The 18,602-nt window shown below is 38.6% G+C and overlaps 3 protein-coding genes across 3 annotated transcripts; all 3 read right to left on the bottom strand.

Moving 5' to 3' along the window:
* Positions 1-471: 471 nt before the first annotated feature.
* LOC102720545 lies at positions 472-3,788 on the bottom strand. Its single transcript, XM_015840034.2, has 6 exons — positions 3,719-3,788; positions 3,490-3,582; positions 2,248-3,392; positions 1,516-1,677; positions 1,223-1,412; positions 472-944 (listed from the first exon to the last, which is right to left on the bottom strand). Exons 2-6 carry the CDS (start codon positions 3,563-3,565, stop codon positions 883-885), a joined length of 1,635 nt encoding a protein of 544 aa, XP_015695520.2. The 5' UTR covers positions 3,566-3,582; positions 3,719-3,788; the 3' UTR covers positions 472-882.
* A 332-nt stretch (positions 3,789-4,120) lies between these two features.
* Positions 4,121-8,426, bottom strand: LOC102720263 (MEIOTIC F-BOX protein MOF-like). Its single transcript, XM_040527040.1, has 6 exons — positions 8,326-8,426; positions 6,957-7,068; positions 6,237-6,423; positions 4,874-5,649; positions 4,339-4,494; positions 4,121-4,225 (listed from the first exon to the last, which is right to left on the bottom strand). Exons 1-6 carry the CDS (start codon positions 8,409-8,411, stop codon positions 4,130-4,132), a joined length of 1,413 nt encoding a protein of 470 aa, XP_040382974.1. The 5' UTR covers positions 8,412-8,426; the 3' UTR covers positions 4,121-4,129.
* A 4,532-nt stretch (positions 8,427-12,958) lies between these two features.
* On the bottom strand, positions 12,959-16,960 carry LOC102715224 (nuclear transcription factor Y subunit A-7). Its single transcript, XM_015840323.2, has 5 exons — positions 16,840-16,960; positions 15,963-16,076; positions 15,610-15,681; positions 15,362-15,526; positions 12,959-13,508 (listed from the first exon to the last, which is right to left on the bottom strand). Exons 2-5 carry the CDS (start codon positions 16,068-16,070, stop codon positions 13,323-13,325), a joined length of 531 nt encoding a protein of 176 aa, XP_015695809.1. The 5' UTR covers positions 16,071-16,076; positions 16,840-16,960; the 3' UTR covers positions 12,959-13,322.
* Between the last annotated feature and the right edge of the window lie 1,642 nt (positions 16,961-18,602).

The raw sequence follows: 18,602 nt of genomic DNA, 5'->3' as shown, positions 1-18,602 counted from the left end.
AGATCGCGACAAAAATCTTCGAATAAACAACTCGAATAGGAAGTGAAGGCGAAATCAGAGGGTGAGAGGAGGAGGAATGGTTCGAGCGTACGTCTCCTCAACGGAAGATGGCTGAAATGGTGAGGAGGACTGAGGAATTCAAATTTGAACGAGCTACGAAGACGGAGGCGGCAAATTAATCATCACCAACGCCTCGCTCCAATCATCTAATGGGCCGTAACTCTGGCCCATCCACGTTTGTGGGCCAAAATTTGGTTAAAAGTTCCATGCAAACGAGGCCTGTAAGTTTTCGATTATTCTTGGGCTGTACCACATGGGCCTCATTCGAAATTAGATATTTACAGAGATTTTTGTGACGTATGTACAACAGGAAATAGTTTGAATCTCGACTTCTCGTTTTCTACTGAAAACAATATGGCATTCGCATTTTGCAAAATGGGAAGATGAAAACAATATTGCATTCTGCCATGCACATGACGTGAAAAAGTATCTCATTTTCAGGTCAACGAGTTCAGAATCCATTTAATCACATAGCAAAACTGATGAGTTTAGCAGAAAAATAAACGGTGACAGAAGCGTGTAGATGATTTCTGGGTCAACCACGTGGCCAGACCCATTCTGTTAACTGTAAATTCGAACAGTATATTGGTAATACAGCTAAAGCTTTAGACCCATTCTGATGAAGACATGCTGCAGAGGAGCAACTGGAGGGACAGTAAGATGATGGCTTCAACTGGACATGACCAACTCCAATCCAAATGTACATGAATGGTAAATCATCTCAAGGTTTATATCATAAGCTCTGAACAATTTTCGCCAACATATGGAATCTCTTACGTCATCCTTAGTGGACCTGATCTTGAACGTTTGTAGGTCTGAATTTCACATGCGCTCACTATATCGGCCATGGACAATTTGTCTAATCAGCTTGGAGTTACGAAGGCCTGGCACAAACATCGTAAACTTAAAAAGGTGGAAAGAGCAAAGAACAATGCTGAGAAAGTGTTGCTGGCAGAAGTTTTAGTGTAAAAGAAGTTAATAATTCGTAAGAAAATAAGTTAAATAATTGAACAGTCGAATTTTTCCATTTGATGGTTCACATTTGTATCACGTGATAGAATGCCTCTTGATCAGCATATCTTTTGACGAAATGTTATAACAATTGTACAGCAAAAGGAATTTTAAAAAAAAATGGAGCAGAGATATGAACGATGATACTCACGGAAGCTCCCAGATCGACGGACAAAAATCTTCTCTAAGGGCAGGCCGTTAGAATTGAACAACTGCGCCAGAATATGGACTCTAAGATCATCCTTGGTGCATTTGATCTTCACCATGCTGAGGCGTCTACAGGCAAATGATCCTCCATTTGGTTTGATACCTCTTTCCAATTCCTTTTGGATGTTGTAACCCTTTTAGAAGGAAAAGGAAAAGCAAAATTAATTAATTACTACTAAATGCTGAAACTTATGTACTGAATTGCACATCATTGAGAAACATTAGTGTATTTTGTACCATTTCAAGCTGAAGAAAAAGCTTCTCCAAATTAGGTGAATTCTGAAGGAAGAGAATCAATATGTCGAAGTCAACGACCATATTGATACACCAAGCGCCGAGGGACAAAGTCTTCAGAATGCTAAAAGTTGGACAACTTTTTGATTCCCTGCTCAGAACCACCTACATTGCATATCAAAGTGAATTACAAATTGCAGGTGATAATAGTATATTTATGGATGCAGTATCATTTAGCTTTGCAAATGAAAATGCATATATTCCTAGGGCTGGCCTTAGAATTATAAGATACATACAAACAAATTTCTTGTTGAATATAGGAAGTTCTTTGTATGCAATTAAATGGTTGCGTTGTCTGTAATTTCCAATGCTGGTAAATACTTACTTTTAGTGAAAAGTGAGAACTCTTGAAGATTGATGAGGAGTAAAAATGTCTAAATGAAATCAATGAAATCATTAGCAAACTCATTCCATTAGTAAGGAAAAAAGGTATTAAATGCTCCATCTACTATGACAACAAGAACCTAGCATGCCATCCTAGTGAACAGTAGCAAGGCAGATAAATCCTCCTAAGCTTGAACATACTGCATACAATTGAAAGAAGTGCAGGCTATAACCAATAAACTTTTGCACTCGAATTTCATTTTATATTTTCTAACATGGGTCCCTGCTGCACATTAGTGAAAGCGAAAGTAGGGACTACAAAAGGATATTAGTAGAAGTTAAGGAGAGTACCTCTCCTGAATGACCTAACAGCTCCAAACTTCTAGCATTTGAAAGGCCCTGAAGAACATTTTGGCCACCTAAAGTTCTGTAATCATTGAACCCATGGCTAGAACTGGAGCCATGATATTTACAACCCATACTACAATCACCTCCATCATCATGGTTTGTAAACAGCTCAAATTCAGAACCACTCGCAATCTCACTGTACTTATACGTGTCGGCATCACTATCAATATCACTTCCATAGTCATAGTCATCACTGTTGTCACTGGAACCGTCAACCAAATAATAATCAGAAGAGTCCACATAGAAATCATCGTTAGAGAAACCATACGCCTCATCTTCTTTTCTAAAAACAGCACTAAGTATAGGGTCATCAAGCATGATACTGCCTGTAACCAGCAACCCAGTGTTCTTGAGCACGGGAACCCAGTTCACTGGTGTGATGCATTGTAGAAACACGAGGTTTGGGGTATCAACAGAGAGATTCATAGTAAAATTGCACTTAACCATGATCAAACTCTTCAGGGTGACTGATGAAATCTCATGGGCACGTACCCAGCATTCCTTGAGCTCCAGTTCTTCCAAGACAGGGCATTGTGAAGAGAATCCTCTGAAAACCTCGTCAACCAGCTTGGCGTACGACAGTTTCAAGATTTTGAGATGGTGGGAAGCGAAGGTCTGGTGATCCAATGCATGGAACCGCTTGCTATGATCTGCAAGCTGAATCTCCCGGGCTTTTCTGTTGGTAGCTTCACGAATCAACTCCTTGGCGTCGCGATTGTCAAATTTGTACGGGTAACCATCCCCGCGAATAAAACTCAGCCGGAGCATGTCCACCGGCGCGTGCTCATCGCGAGAGATCAGCAGCTGGTCCACAAACCCTCGCATGTCCTTCGGCGGCTCGCGGCGGTCCATCGCCCAGCGGATGTCGACGCAGGGCGCGGTGGCCCAAAGGTGGCGCCACCGCCGCGAGAGCACGCAGGTGCGCGCTACCTCCCACGCCGGCAAGAACGACATGATGTGCTGCAGGATCACGTCCGGGAGTTCGCTGAGTTTGTCGTCCGCGGCGACGACATCCTCCGCGCCGCCGGGCTCTCCCTCCTCCGCCGTCGGGCCGGTTGCTTTGAGCGCCATTTCCCCGAACGGCTGGCCTGCACAGGGGGCACAACCGGCCATGGAAAACGCAACTCAAGACCAGCAAAAGAAAAAAATGGTTCCCGACGAATCCATGCAAGAAGCAAACCAAACCTAAAGAAGCGACGGCATCATCCACGCCTCCGGGCTCCCCCTCCTCCGCCGTCGGGTCGGCTGCTTTCGGCGGCATTTCCTCGAGCAGCTGGCCTGCACGGTGGGGGGCACAGCACACGGCCGCGGAAACGCAACTCGAGATCAGAAGAAAACAAAAAAGGAGGGAGGGGGGGCAGGAGGTTCGCAACGAATCCTATCCCTGATCGAAGAGCGCAGAAGGGGAACTCACGGAGAGATCTCCCGCGACGGCGAGGAAGGTCGCGATCCTCGAGAGCGCGGCGGGCGGTGAAGACGACGACGGCGAGCGGTGGCGGTAGCTAGTACTAGTAGTAGTAGGCTGGTTGAATCGATCGCTCCCTCTACGTGTATGTATATGCCCTACGGCTCTCTTAAAGACTCATTGGTTCATCCATATCAATGGTCAACCAGCGACTACACACAGTATAAGGACAGCATCCAGAGTTCCAGGCTCCAGACCAACACACATAGTCAGGTAATTAATGGATACTGCAACAAGCATGATCCACAGTTAAAATGCCAGAAACTTAGATTGGTCTCAACGTCTCCAACCAGCAGACACACACAGCTGCAACAGTTTAGCAGCAATTTTTATTCAGCGTTAGAAGCCCCTCCTCCGTCTTCAGTACCAATCAAAATCAAGAAGCAGGCCACGAGCATCACGAACGCGGACCAGCGTCTTGGCATGTTCATCCGTGATTTGGAACCGCCAGCGCAACTGAAGTTAAGAGAGGTTCACACAAATCACAATGTCATTAGAGCTTAAAAATGAAAATTGGACACATGCATGAAGCATATATAGGGATGATGCAATCGATGATATGTACTGACCAGACTGAGCTTCAGAGTCACCATCTCCAGCATAGGTGAGTGCTGGATGAATTGACGCAGAGGAGAAAACAGATCAACAATGCACCATTCACTCAGGTGCAGGCTTCTGAGATTCCTGAACATTGGGCTGCTCCCAGCTTTTTCCACGAATGTGAACTTCATATGTGCATTGAGAAAAGAAATTCTTAGTTAAATACTAATGCAATGAGAACCAGAAAATTGTGGTACAAAACTGAAGAGTTCAATTCGCCTCCTCTTTTCATGTATTATGTAAAACATCACATAAATAAATCGGGAGTTGAAAGCTGCTATATATACAAACATAAATATATATCATGGAAAATGGATGTCTCATGTTGTCCTTGTTATTCAAGAAATACTCATTAGAATATTAGTTTCTAAACATGCCAGATCATTTGCATAAATATGATCCCACAAAAATATATCATGGTGATGGGGTAGAAATGAATTTATTCAACAAACAATAAACATACAAAATAACAGTGTCTGGAAGAAAGGATCAATGATACTGTACCTTTCTATCAACAGCTGACAACTCCATACTAGTGACGTTTGAAGCATCAATGAGTGTGACATTTGTGAACACCAGGTAAGAGTTTTTGTACGAAGAATTGTCCATCCTTCGATCCTTGATTCGCAATGAGACCAAACCAGGGGTACAAATGCTCAGATCCTTCAGAAGAAAGCAGCCAATTATGTCCAATTTCTGTAGTGAACTGGATGAAATCTCTTCCACCTCCATTAAGCAATCTGTCAGTATCAAGTTCTGCAATGCTGGGCAAGCATTGTTCAAGGGATCAAACACGAGATTGTATAGAGCAGCATTTGTAAGCTCCAAAGTTTTCAGGTACTGAGAGCTGAACCCCACAAGTTTTGGATCCAAGTAGAATGGTTCCCATCTTTGATACTCAGTAAATTTAAGCACTTTAGCATTGTGCTTGATAGCATGATTAATCCAGCAATTAGCGTGTTCTATTGCAAAAGAGTGTAGCTGGAAAGTATCCATGGGAACATCAGCATGGTGACGGTTTACCAACAGATTGTCAACAAAGTTGCTGAATTTCTCCCTATCCATATGAAACCAGTCTACATCAAGCTGAATGGACTGCAAGAATGCCCACCGGTTGACCCACCATTGGGACAAAACACCGGTGCGCACCGCCTCTCGCGTTGACAAGTAGGATAGGATATGTTGGAACAGATCATTAGGGAGTTCACTGATCCTATCTTTTGCATTGGGGTGGAAGGGCTTCTTGTGGTCATTCAGGGTCAGTTCATTAGATAGTATGCCTGCAATATATGAGTGGACATTCAGTTGCATTGTTTCATTGGAGAACAAGTACTTATATGCTTCTTAAACTTTTGAGTTGGTACATGATCTTGGAGAACCATGAAAACAACTTGCAACAAATTTACAGTTTTTAATTTCATAGAGATATTGTTATCTTCAATGCATTTTACATAGATGATAAAGCATTATCCTCGCTAGGCTTGCTCTGAGTTTTTGAAAAAAAAAAATGGCAAACAGTTATGATGCAAGACACACTTCAATCACACGCTGCACAAGAATAACAAATATTCATTGTTTTGCAACCACATTACAAATGCATAAGTCACAAATTTGTTGTATGTAAGAAAGCAACTATTCATCATACAAGCACCATAAAATAGAAAACAATGCATCTATTTAGTATGAGCAATTTTACAGTTCTTAAGAAGATACCATGAGGTACCAAAATTTTAATGTAAAATTTAGTACCTCATAATACCTAGGTACCGAGAGATACCAGTGTAAAATTTTGATACCTCTCAGTACCTACTCAAGAACTATAAAATTGCTCATTTAGTATACCAGTGATGAAATTTCAAGATCTTACTGTTTGATGACGTCCCCTGAACATTTCCTTCTGCCTGGATGATTTGGCCCTGATTATTGTTCTGATGGAGCAAGATGGACGAATGGATTGAAGCTTGCTGACGAATGTGTAGAAAATTGTTCAATAACATAGGATATGAATCCTCCAGATCGCCTTTTGTCAGACTAATCCTCCGTAGATAATCACCCTAAGCAGTCCATGACAAAAAGAAAATGTTATCTTTCACTTAAAAAGATGGCAAAGAGAACATGTCTAGACTTTAGTAACAAGTCAATAATGAGTGCATATATAATAGAATGGTGTATGGATAACTACATGCGAATAAAATCGATATAGTATGGAACTAATCTAAGGATGCACATCTACAAGCTAATAAGAAAACAGAACATAAATTTTAATTTGGAACTACATATAATGAACACTTACATTTAATACAAACTAAGGAATAGTAATAAGACATTTGTAATTAGATTGACAAAATTTGTGTAGAACATCTTGCAACCACTACATTCTGAAGAAAGATAATCGTCCCTATGGTTTCACACAATTGTTATAAGCAATTTAGGACTTCTAGCAAGATGTTGTACTTATTCAAAAGCTTTGAAACTCTTCAATAATCAGAGGTGAGCAAAAGTATAACTAATAAAGGTTAACACTGTCATGCGCACAACAAGATACATAGCCAAATTATAAAGCAAATACTTAAGGAAATTATATTACATAGTCAGTAGCAATTGTATATATCCTCTCTTCTATCCTGGTAGCAACTTTCTGGAGATCAATCAATGTTGTAGAAGTAGTCATTTGCAATTTCATCTGTAGGCTGAACAATCTGCAAATAGAATGTAAATAGTAATATAAGAAATTTTTTTTTTCATCCAGGCACTTCCAACCAAATTAATTTAAAAACTTGGTTAATATAACAAGCAACAAAAAACATGCAACTGAGGATTTAGAGGTTATATGCCTTCATGCCAGAAATAGTACGTGCATATATTCACTATTTGGGAAATGCATATATGGCAAACTAATGTTCAAAATTGTAAATACACTCATAAATAATAAAATATCATTAATCGAACCAGAAGTACCATTTTTCATCAATGCATTACCATGACCGTTAAGGGTTTGTAGGAGAGCATCATAACCAATAATAAGGAAAAGCTGTATATAATGCAAACATAACAGGATGAATGTGGGAATATTGGGATCATATTACCTCTAACTTTTGTCATCTGCATCCCAAAAATCAACTAAACCTATATATCTAAACAATTATCCGTTCACTTCACTTGTTTCTAGAGTAGCTGCATGAACCTATATAATTTTGGTTGCCTGAGTTGGACATAGTTACACAACTGCATGACCCACACACTATGTAATCTCCAATTCTCCTCTCCATGTTCCTCGTGTTTCCTCACGGTGGGAACATGGGGGCATCGAGTTTTAACACGTATTAGATAATATAACCCTAAACAAAATTGAGAGAGAGCTAGCAGATTAAGTGCATAACTAAAATACTAGTCCATAAAGTGATACAATATCCCTGTTGTGTAGTAGTGTCTAGAGTTGGGAGTGGGGGCTCGAGACCCTCGCACCCATGTTAATTCCATCCTTGGACCCATGCAAAGGGCTAGCCGCAGAACTTCACTAGGGAACTATTGACATGCAACCTTAGTTCATTAACCGGGGTCACCACTAACATGAAACAACTTACCTTTTTATACTTAGGTATAATCATTTGTTACACAAAGGTTTGAACACAACCAACAAATCTTTACCAAGAAATTTGATTTTTACGCGCTCTTGATGCTCAGATACCAAACATATAACTATGACGCTTAGATCCAGAAAAAATTCACAGTAGATCCGACTACCGATGTGTATCATGATTCAATTAGATCATTATACAAGTATAGCATGGAGCATGGTTTCCAACCTTAATAAACCATCATCGATTGAAAAAAAATTCTAATCAATTTATCATGGCAAGTAAGAACACGGAAAAGCGGGCGAGCAAGTGAGAGAGAAAGGGAGAGGGATAGAGAGAGGGAACAGGTAGAGGCAAGGTAGGGTAGGAGGCACTCACATATCATCTGTCATCCTATCGCGAATGTCTTGACCAACGCGGGTCCTCCAGTCGACGCCTTGCTCGATGATTCCTAGTTCATCCATGGCACCCTTACACAAGTCTTTGCTGCTTTGGTTTCGTTAGGTAGAAGGGTTGAGTGATGGGGAAGAATAAGAAGAGGTTCATGACATGAGCAAAATTGAAGTTTTCAGGCTTTAGCTGTTGGTGGGACCCATAAAAAGGAGAAACGCTTCCGTGTGAGACGGATATGTCTTATATGCATGACTTGTCAACATGGGCTCGCTTACAACACGTGAGGTAGTTTCTAGAACATTGGCAGAAAAACCTTTAATAAATAGTTATGTGGCATATCCCCACCCGAATCTGGAGTAATTAACTTTTTACCACTCTTACATTTGGTCCTTATAGATTTGCCACTGGACCCACATGTCATAGACACATGAGGACCCACATGTCATAGACAGCGAGTGATAAATCTGGTATCAATCATTTTTAAGAGTGGCAAAAAGTTAAATGCCCCCCGAATCTCTTAATGAAGTTGTGTTCTAAAGCGGCTATTTTTTTTTGAGGGGATTCTAAAGCGGCTATGATATGATTATGATGTGATGAATAAAAGAAGAGTTCTTTTTTAGTACTCTTCCAAAGAATATAAAAAAAGAAGAGTTTTTTTGAGGACCCACATGTCATGGTGGTAAGATGGAAACTAAATTGCAACCATGATTGATTAAAGGTAGTTTTGGCAAATGTGAATATCTAATATAGTTACTTTGGAAGTACTCAAAACCAATTCAAAATTTTAAAATATAAGTATTTTTGAAGATGGTATTTGAATTTAAAATTTCTGTAGTAGTTCAAACAAAACTATCTGGTTTGATTTCAATAGAAACCATACTAATTATGAAATTAAACTTCAGAATAAACGTGATATCGGTCAAATAAATGCCCATGCATGCCATGTGGTGGCTAAAGCGTATCAAATATTTGAAATATCATTTTCTATGTGTTAATCTACCATTTAAAAGAATCTATTTGCGATTTTATTCAAATTGGAGAAAGAGAAAACTAAACTAAACGGACCAAAAGCATGTGTGCACGAGTAATTGTTACCTTCCTTTTGAATGAGAGCACTTTAAACGGTGATCATTACTTGCCTAACATCAGGCCCTTGTTTCTCTCTCGCCACTCGGGAGGTAACATAGACATTAGCTCTTAGAGAGTCCACATTAGCACAGAGACAATACTCATACAAAGGATTGTTTGTTGAGCTGAACTTACTCTCTCCGTCCCACAAAAAACTGATTCCAGGATTTCCATAGAGAAATTTGTGGTGCCAGTAAATGACTATTATGTTCTCATTAAAGTAGTGCAATCATTGATTAACAATTGTCCATCTCATTAATTATTCTCCAGAAAGTACGGGATGGAGAAAGAGGCCTGTTGATTTTCTGATGGGCTCGGTCTTTGGTGGAGCATGTACCAGACTCTTGTTGTACTACTGTTGTTTAACCTGTTGTACTGCTGCTCTTTAACAGCTCTGATCATTGTGCAGATCGGTTTTTTGTGGGACATGCCATGAACTCCAAAAATCGGTTTTTTTCTGGACGGAGTACATACTAATTAACTTTGTGCATGTGCTTAGTAAATTCTCATGATCAATTGCGAATATGTCAATGTGTTTTTTTGAGCCACTTGTTTGTAAAAACAAAGGAGTGACATTGCGTTGCATTGGAGCTGTCCAAAATCAAACTGAACAGGTCGACAATGGGCTAGCTGCGTTCTTTTGAATAGACGAAGATAAAGATGAAAGATTTTTTGAATTTTGTGATACCTATATAATGATATAGATGATAGAATTAACTGCTAAAAAGTTAAACATCTATTTTAGAAATATGAGATGATAAAACTTTATATGGAAACATTTTGCAAAACATGCAGCAATTGGTAAGTGAGTGCGCAAAAGCAAGAAAAAATCTATGTAAAGAACAATGTTAATTATAAAAAATAAATTTCTTTGAAGAACACACTGTATGCATATGAATTTCTCAAGGCCTGGGGCAGCAATGTTCACGGCAGTACAGCAGCCTATACACACAAATTGGTTCTTTGCTGATAAACAGTAAGAAAATCTTTACAAGGGGAGCAAGTCCGCGTTCTTTTTAGCTAGATTATTCCTCGGATTTTGCCGGTATGTTTTTCGAATCATTAAACCGTATGTTTTTATAGAATGTTTCTATTAAAGTTTATCATCATACCTTTATAGAGTAGATTTTTAATTTTATAATAGTTAATTTATCGTTCATACTATTAAATAGCTTAAAACAGATAATTTTTCATCTTTCGGCAATTAAAAGAATGCAATCTAAGAACATGGACCTTCACGCAAATCCAAGCAGGTAGATTAGGAAACCTCCCACTCATACTTAAATTCCTAGTATTTGTGCCCCTCGATACTGACTGGCCTCCTAACTAGGGAGAAATCCTTACTACACTCCAAAATCTACTTGAGAGGTGAGCGACTTTTATCACTTTTAAGTTGGTGCATATCTCCCTTAATTTTTAATGTGAGACTATACATCAACCCCCATTATACATTGGAACCTTTCAACACTAACATGTCAATTATAGGCTTACAAGTCTATTCACATATACCAACGATTCACTAAGCTTTGAGCCTATACCACCCGAGTGTGCATGAGCCAACCATATTAAAAATTGAGGAGTTACACTAACTTACACTCATATCTTGAGTTGGCTAACTTACACTCATATCTTGAGTTGGCTTTTGGAGTGTAGTAATAATTTCTCTCTGCTTGATCCAACTACTACTCCCGCCTTGGGCCAAGATTTTGGAGCTAGCTCTGGTATCATGTTGGCCTAAGGCAAGAGTAGTCATCTCAACCGAAGAAAAATCCTTACTACACCTCAAAAGCTACTCCAAGAAGTGAGAGACTTTTTTCACTTTTAATTTAGTGCAACTCCTCTTTAATTTTTAATATGGTTGGTCCATACACATTCAAATGGTCTAGGCCCAAACTCCAATAGACCATGGAAGCCTATAATTGGTCTCACAAGCCTACGAGCCTACGAGTGACTGGTTAGTGCGGAGGGATATCAATGTATGATGAGGGTTGATGATATAGTTCCAAATAGAAAAATTAAGAGGGGAGTTTTACCAACTTAAAAGTAGAAATAGCACATCACCTCGTGAGCTATCTTTTAGGCTGTAGTAAGAATCTCTCCAGATGGGCCAACATACATGACGTGGCTCTGTTTTCGTGCGACGATGTCAAGAACAAAATACTTTTTTCTTTCATCTCTTCTCTCTCAGCCAACTCAGCAAATTTACCCACGTGACAAATTTGTTATTTATTATCTTTATATGTGTCTTTCGATTAATTTATATGCACTAGAAACTTCTCCATAAAAAGGCTTGTTTCTGCTCCACGCACGTTTCCACAAATCATCTATCCATCATCTTCCCACCCCAGCCCCAAACCCTCCTCCCACCAACACAAACACCATCAATGACAATAGACAATAGACAATTCCGTGTGTAGAAAAATATAATATTTTTTGTGTCTGCCAAATCTCGAAATAATTGACAAAGACACATGTCACAGATAGTATATTAGAAGGTCGGGTCAGCCAAATCTTAAAATAATTAACGAAGTCAATACTGACACCTTATTGTTGTCTTTCTGTTGATGATACACCTCTAAAGAGAGCCTGATATTAATGAAGTCGCCACTGAAACATTGATGGGTACACCTCTAAAGACTCGATGGATACACCTTGAAAGAATAAGATGGGTACTTCTTATACCACTAAAAAAATTTATGAAGTCATCGTTAATGTCTCACTATCAATTGGTATATCCGATACCACTTAAAACATAATTAGCCATAAATACGAGTACTCGTGTTAAATCTAGAATTTAAATCTGGCCTGATTGGTTTCATCACAAGAAATCTAAGTAGGCCACTTCGCAAAATACAACATCATGTATATGTTCTCACCGTTTGCCAAGAATATGAGAAGGAAAGAGGCCACAAGAGCGCAACTGGGCATGGAGGCAAAGGAGCACGTCAGTCTGTCTGGATGAGAACAAATTCAATTCATAGATTGGGTTACAAGATCACCGTAAACCACGGAGGGTCAGCGTGGCAAACAATATATTTATAAATAAAAAATAATTTATAAATAAATTTTTTATATATGTATAAATCAACTACGATAAAAACATACTATGATGAAAAACCTTTAAAACAAATTTAAAGTTAAAGTTAAAATTTTAGCTTATAACTATAAGTAAAAGCGAAAAAGGGCGATGTCTTTCTAAACCATTCACCATTTTTGATACGTCACTCTCAGCAAGTCAAATCAGGCAAGTAAATCAGTTTGCAGTTGTCATGCTTATTTTTAGGCTATAACGGAAAGTCGGAACACACATTTATGGTCATAGCACTCGCTTGAGGCATAGTTAAGGTTTGAAATAATTGTTAATCAAAATGTTGTACCTCTCATAATCCATTCCTTGAGACACAATAACGTCTCAGTCTGCAACTTAAATTATAAGGAAACATTTAGCCAAAAAAAAGCATTTATTATCCAAGCAATTCCTGACAAAATTTGGGAATGAACAAAACGTTTTGCAAACAAGGATTTTCATGGCATTTCTAAGTAACTATCGTACGAGTCTAAATTATCGAAAGTTAACATTCATTAACAGGACCAAGATGCAACGATGATACAGGTCGAAAATCTGCAATCAGCAAGAAACCCTAGCACTGAACTGCTCCCAGAACATGTTCACTCTGCTGTCATGGATTTATCCAATCATCAAAACTAACAGCTATATACAGACTTAAACCGTCATGACAGAAAGCAAGGACATAATTCGACTGGTAAGTTGGTTGGATTAGAGGAGATTGGCTACATAAGTATTAGACAACATCGGACACATCAGCACCTGGCTGGGTTGGTGGGCTCTCAATCTATGATTTGGTATTGCTATTGGTATCCTTGTTGTCTCTGTTTTCCTCAGCTGGCAGAGCTCCATCATTTTTATCCACGGATTTACTGTCTTGCTTTCCCTCCATGGCCTTAGAGTTGAGAAATCGACCACTAGACCCCCTTGCCCTTTTCAAAGCATGCAGATGGCGGGACTCATGTAGGTAAGGCTGCAAGGGGAATATAACCAAACATACAGAAGAAATGAGAAACAAAGAACACGAGTATCAATAGGAACAGAAACTTGTTTATAATCCATTAAACATGATGAAGAAATGCGGACAAGGAGCATGTCCTGTTTTTTCTTAGTTCTCTACATGTTCAGGTGTGCAGCCGTACTGAGTTAATGTGCATCTCGTTACCATGGTTTACGTTACCGCGGTTACCGCGCCCTCCGCGGAGGAACGGCTTCGGTAAGCCACGGTAACCAAGTTTAAATTTAAGAAGAATTTAAAAAATTTGAGAAAATTTAATGAAAAAAATATATGTTGTATATGTGGATATATAGTGTAGTTTTGTTAAAGAAATTAATGAAAAAATGTATTCCCGACGTAATTAAAATCATAAACGAGTATTTCGGGAAACAAAATTTAAAATAGCCTATTGCAAGTAATATTTCATAGGAAGATGGTCAAGAATATTTTGTGTTGAGTTATTATTATTTACACTAGACATTAGAGTACATAATGTTAAAATACAAATATACAATGATGAATATATGGAAAATATGTATAGAGAAAAATTATACGTGCATCTTAATACACATAATAGTTTTATTCGTAATAATGGGTAGTAGGTATAGTTGTGACGCAACAATCATAATGAAGTTATTGGTGTGAATTATTTGGTGAATGATGATATGACGGTGTATCTTGCAATATCAAGAATTTAGAAAATGTCATGTGAAACTTTTCTTGTTTTCCCTATAACATGTCCTATTTTTCCTATGCCGTACATACAGTCATAAAATATTTTCCTATTTTTCATGTATTTTTTTAGATTTTTTAAAGTTTTTTTTGCATTTAACATCACACCCGCGGTCTCCTCGCGGTAACCGCGGTTTCAGCTACAAAAACCACGCGGGAAGCCGCGGTAACCGCCGTTCTCATATGTTGTTCCAGCAAGTAGTTACCACGGTTACCGCGGCAAACCGCGCGAGTTTAAGTTTAATTTTTTTGGATTCAAATTCATCACGGTTTTTGCGGTTACCGTGCGGGATCCGCGGGAGTGCGGTACCGTGGTTTTGGCGGCTTCCGCGGTAAGGGGAACCCTGCTCATTACTTGAGCACCTTATTAAAATAAAACTAACGATAAATTGCTTGTCAATCTGTAGTTATCAGATTAAAGGAAGAAAGTAGCTTACGATAAAGTTGTCGGGATTTAAATAGCCATATCATCTTTGAACAATATTCCCAATTTCTTTGAACAATCTACTATTTCTTTGAACAATCTACTATTTAAATTAGTTAGGCATGGTCAATTTTGATATAAATTTGAATAGAGATGAACAATATTCCCAAGGAGATGACAATAACAGGATTGTTATTTGCCCCCCTTAACCTTGCTAAAATCTAATACAATCTAATTTTTGCAGTCAAAATAATCAAATAAAGGATGACAAGCGAGACTAAATTGTTCCCTTAATCTTGATTGATATGTGAAATTCTGGATTCAGACATTGCAAATCCATAACTACAGCACTGAAGAAAAGGAAAGCAATAAACGAAATCACAAACACATATGAATGCATATATTCATCTGATCAGATCAATGGATGCATTTATAGGAAAAAATCAATTCAAAAACTGAAAAAACACACTAAAGATGTCACGGTCATGATGACCTTTGAGCAAACAGATTATGCTTCATGACCCCTATATATTTTTAAATTTTGATAAAGCCTGTTTTAATTACATGGATCAGTCTTCACATATCAATCTTTAAGATTTGGCAAATCAGTTTCTTCCCATCTGTTAAATACCTTACAAACCTATAGCTCAATAAAGCATTGTTAAAATTATACCTTGCGGCTTTTGTTAGCCTTATTTTCTGATTCAGCTTTCGCACGAGACTGGCGTCGTCTTAATATACCATGATACTGCCTTGCATTGACATATATGGGTTCCAAAACAACATCAGTTGCCAAGGGCACAGAATGCGGAGGCATTGCCATTAAAGCAGCATTCACCTAAAGAAATATACATAACCAAAATCAGCTACTATAGTTGTGCTAAAAATTTGATATTACACTATATCTCTAGTGTAATTTACCAGAGGTTGTCCACTATAAGCACCATATATGCCTCCATAATAGGTACCAATATATGGATAAGCTACCTGAGTCTGTAACATCAATAATTTATTTGTTAGGCCAGGAGGAATAATAATTTATTTGTTAGGCTTGAAACTGAGAAGCATTAGAAAAGATTGGTAGAAAAGCACTATGAAGTGATAGTAATCAGCAAGAAATTAGTTATATATTGACTTGGTTTAATTTTTTTCATTGATTGTTCAAAATGTAGTCAAATTTTACCATCAGAACTTGAGGAGAAAAGGATCATAGGTAGCTGTTGCATAACCTATACTATCATGTTTCTAAAGAGAAGACAAGGATCAGAACATACTGTAGCTGGTCCTACAGGGGCCACATATTCTGCAGATGAGGTGCTCAGACCAGGATCTGGATGTCCAGCAGCTGTAGGACGAAGCTGAGTTTCACCATCTGGCTTCATGTGTGGCTTCACCGTCAGAAAGGGGAAAAGAAATCAGTATTTTAGCAAGTGAAAAATACATTGTAGTCATCACAAAGTGCACAAACAGAAATCAGATTCATGCATTCCCAACTATTCAGAATTCTTCCCCTTTCATAGAAGATAGCTCATAACTAAATTATTTCATGACAAGTATCAGTAAAACCTCCAGCTGTACGCAGCATTGCTCGATTAGGATTTTTTCCATTGCAAGAAACTCCACCTCTTGCATAATATGCCCCAATATTTGTTTATAACAGAAATGCTATGAAAATAAATTAAAACCAACATTTAGCAAGTTCCAGGTTAACGAATTGCCTATTCTTATTTGTTCTTAGATCCTGTACCCTGAAGGCGAGCGACCTAAACTACATAAATTAGAACAGGAACCGGCTAATTCATCATTAAATCAGAACAAAATAGCATCCCTTGCATTTTACGAGTATCAGCAGTGAGCGAGTGTGCATCAAAGAAGTTAACCGAACAAGAGAAAGTGCAGTCAGCCATTCACACAAGAAGATATGAGCGCCACCACCGACATCTGCAACATGGCAGGAATCACAAGCAGCGACCGTAATCCCCACGCACAATTACGCATCCAGAGCACACGGAATTGGCCGCGGAATCCACACACGGTACTAGTAACCGCGCCACCAAGCTAAGCTCCCCCCGCCCCCACCCCCGGCGCCCCCGCCCCCACACCACCACCACGACGCACACCGCGGGATATCTCGCGAACAGGATCACCTACCTCGAGCGCCGCGCGGAATCGCCGGGGGGGCTTCTGCTGCTCGGGATCGGGAGGAGTCGACGAATCGTCTCGTCTCGTCGCGTTTTGAAGGGGGGATGCGAGCTTCTGGAAGCTTCTTCGCTCCCCCGCCCCAAGGTTCGAACTTGACGGACTCTCTTGGGGTTCGTTATAACGCCGTCAGTACTATCTTACAAAACACCCTTTTATAGATAAAGAATTTATATAATGGTCCCTGGAGAAATGATAATCATACGTAAAAAAATAGTTTCCATGAAAAATACTGTAAGTAACTGTCTGTAGCTTTTCATAATTAATTATATGTTGTCACACGTTGCGACTCTAAGAGTTTGGATGGTAATTCCAGAACTTACAAGGCAAGTTTATCCATTAATTTCAGAAACACTGTGATAACAAATTAATATACTAATTTTAAAATCACTATAATATCAAGTTCACACATTGTAAGCATAATTTTAATTAAATAATTTTTTATATTATCTAATATTAACACAAATTTAAACTCTATAAAGCTAAATTTAGTCAAAGTTACTTTATACAAATATATTTTGCATATAATAGAGCTTTCCGTCTTCTTATAAGAAATAAAAATTTGTTGACGTTTGGATATATCAAATGATTAAAACAAATGTGAAACTCTCAAATAACATATAATTAAAAGGCTATTTTTATGAGTTTAAAAACAAATTTCATCTTGTCTTCTTATATTACATAAAAAGATATTTAAATCAAGTACTAAGTGATCATATAATACTTAACAAATATTTATCACACAAGTTCTTGTCGGTTTAAAAAATACATGACAGTTTTTAACAAAGTAAAATTACTACTGATATTTTATTGGTTGTGTTTTCCGTTCGCTATTATCAGGAGGTGCAGCCAAAGTCAAAACTCTTAGGTTTGGAAATCTACCACCTGATGTTCTCGGAAGGGAAGGTTGCTAGAAATTCAATCTCATTCAACTTTTTCACTTTCCACTCCCAAGTAAGATTAGAGAAGATGTGATTTTATTCTATCTCTATTTTCTCCACATAACCAACTCCCTCAATAATTGACAAGATACATCTTACAGGAGATTTTCCTACCTCGGTCACATGGGTATCTATATTAAGACTCAAGAAACATGTCCTGGAATCCCAAAACCACACATCTTAACACACCTCTTTGTAGCACTAATAGATAATAGAAACAGCATTAATAGGGCGATTTGAAGCAATGTGACCCGTGTTATGACAAGCATAGCATAATAGGGGTTAAAGCAATTAGCCTGGTGGTGGTGACCCTTTTTCCCACATTTGAAGCATTTGATAGGAGTCTTGGAACTACCACCTCTTTGTTCAATATCTCTATGAGCACCATCTCTGGGGTATTAGGATATATAAATGTTTCTTACCTTTTGGATTTGGGACTACCGAGTAATCTGCTCATCCGGACAATACCCACCTCCTTGGCCTTAAGTATTGATTGGTGCGGGGTTTATGGTTTGATTTTGCTACCTCCCCTCTCCTCATCTTCCCTGGTTCTTCCCCTTCCAGGATTCCTCCATCCCCTCTGATTATGCATTAGTTACTTACGGAGATCCTCTTCTTCCTTCGGATTTGAACCTAGAATCCCTTGACTGATTTGATTCATAGCTATCCTCTTGTTCATCTCTTGGTCTTGGCGCTAGAACGAAGGACGTCGCTCCATCACCACCTCAACGTATGTTCTCCACACTTTTCTCGCAAAACTCCCAAATTTCTAGA

The sequence above is a fragment of the Oryza brachyantha genome, chromosome 8 (genome assembly GCF_000231095.2).
Source record: "Oryza brachyantha chromosome 8, ObraRS2, whole genome shotgun sequence".
In the NCBI taxonomy this organism is placed as follows: Eukaryota; Viridiplantae; Streptophyta; class Magnoliopsida; order Poales; family Poaceae; genus Oryza; species Oryza brachyantha.
Note: the sequence above shows the minus strand (reverse complement) of the source record. Positions and strands in the feature narration are given on the sequence as shown.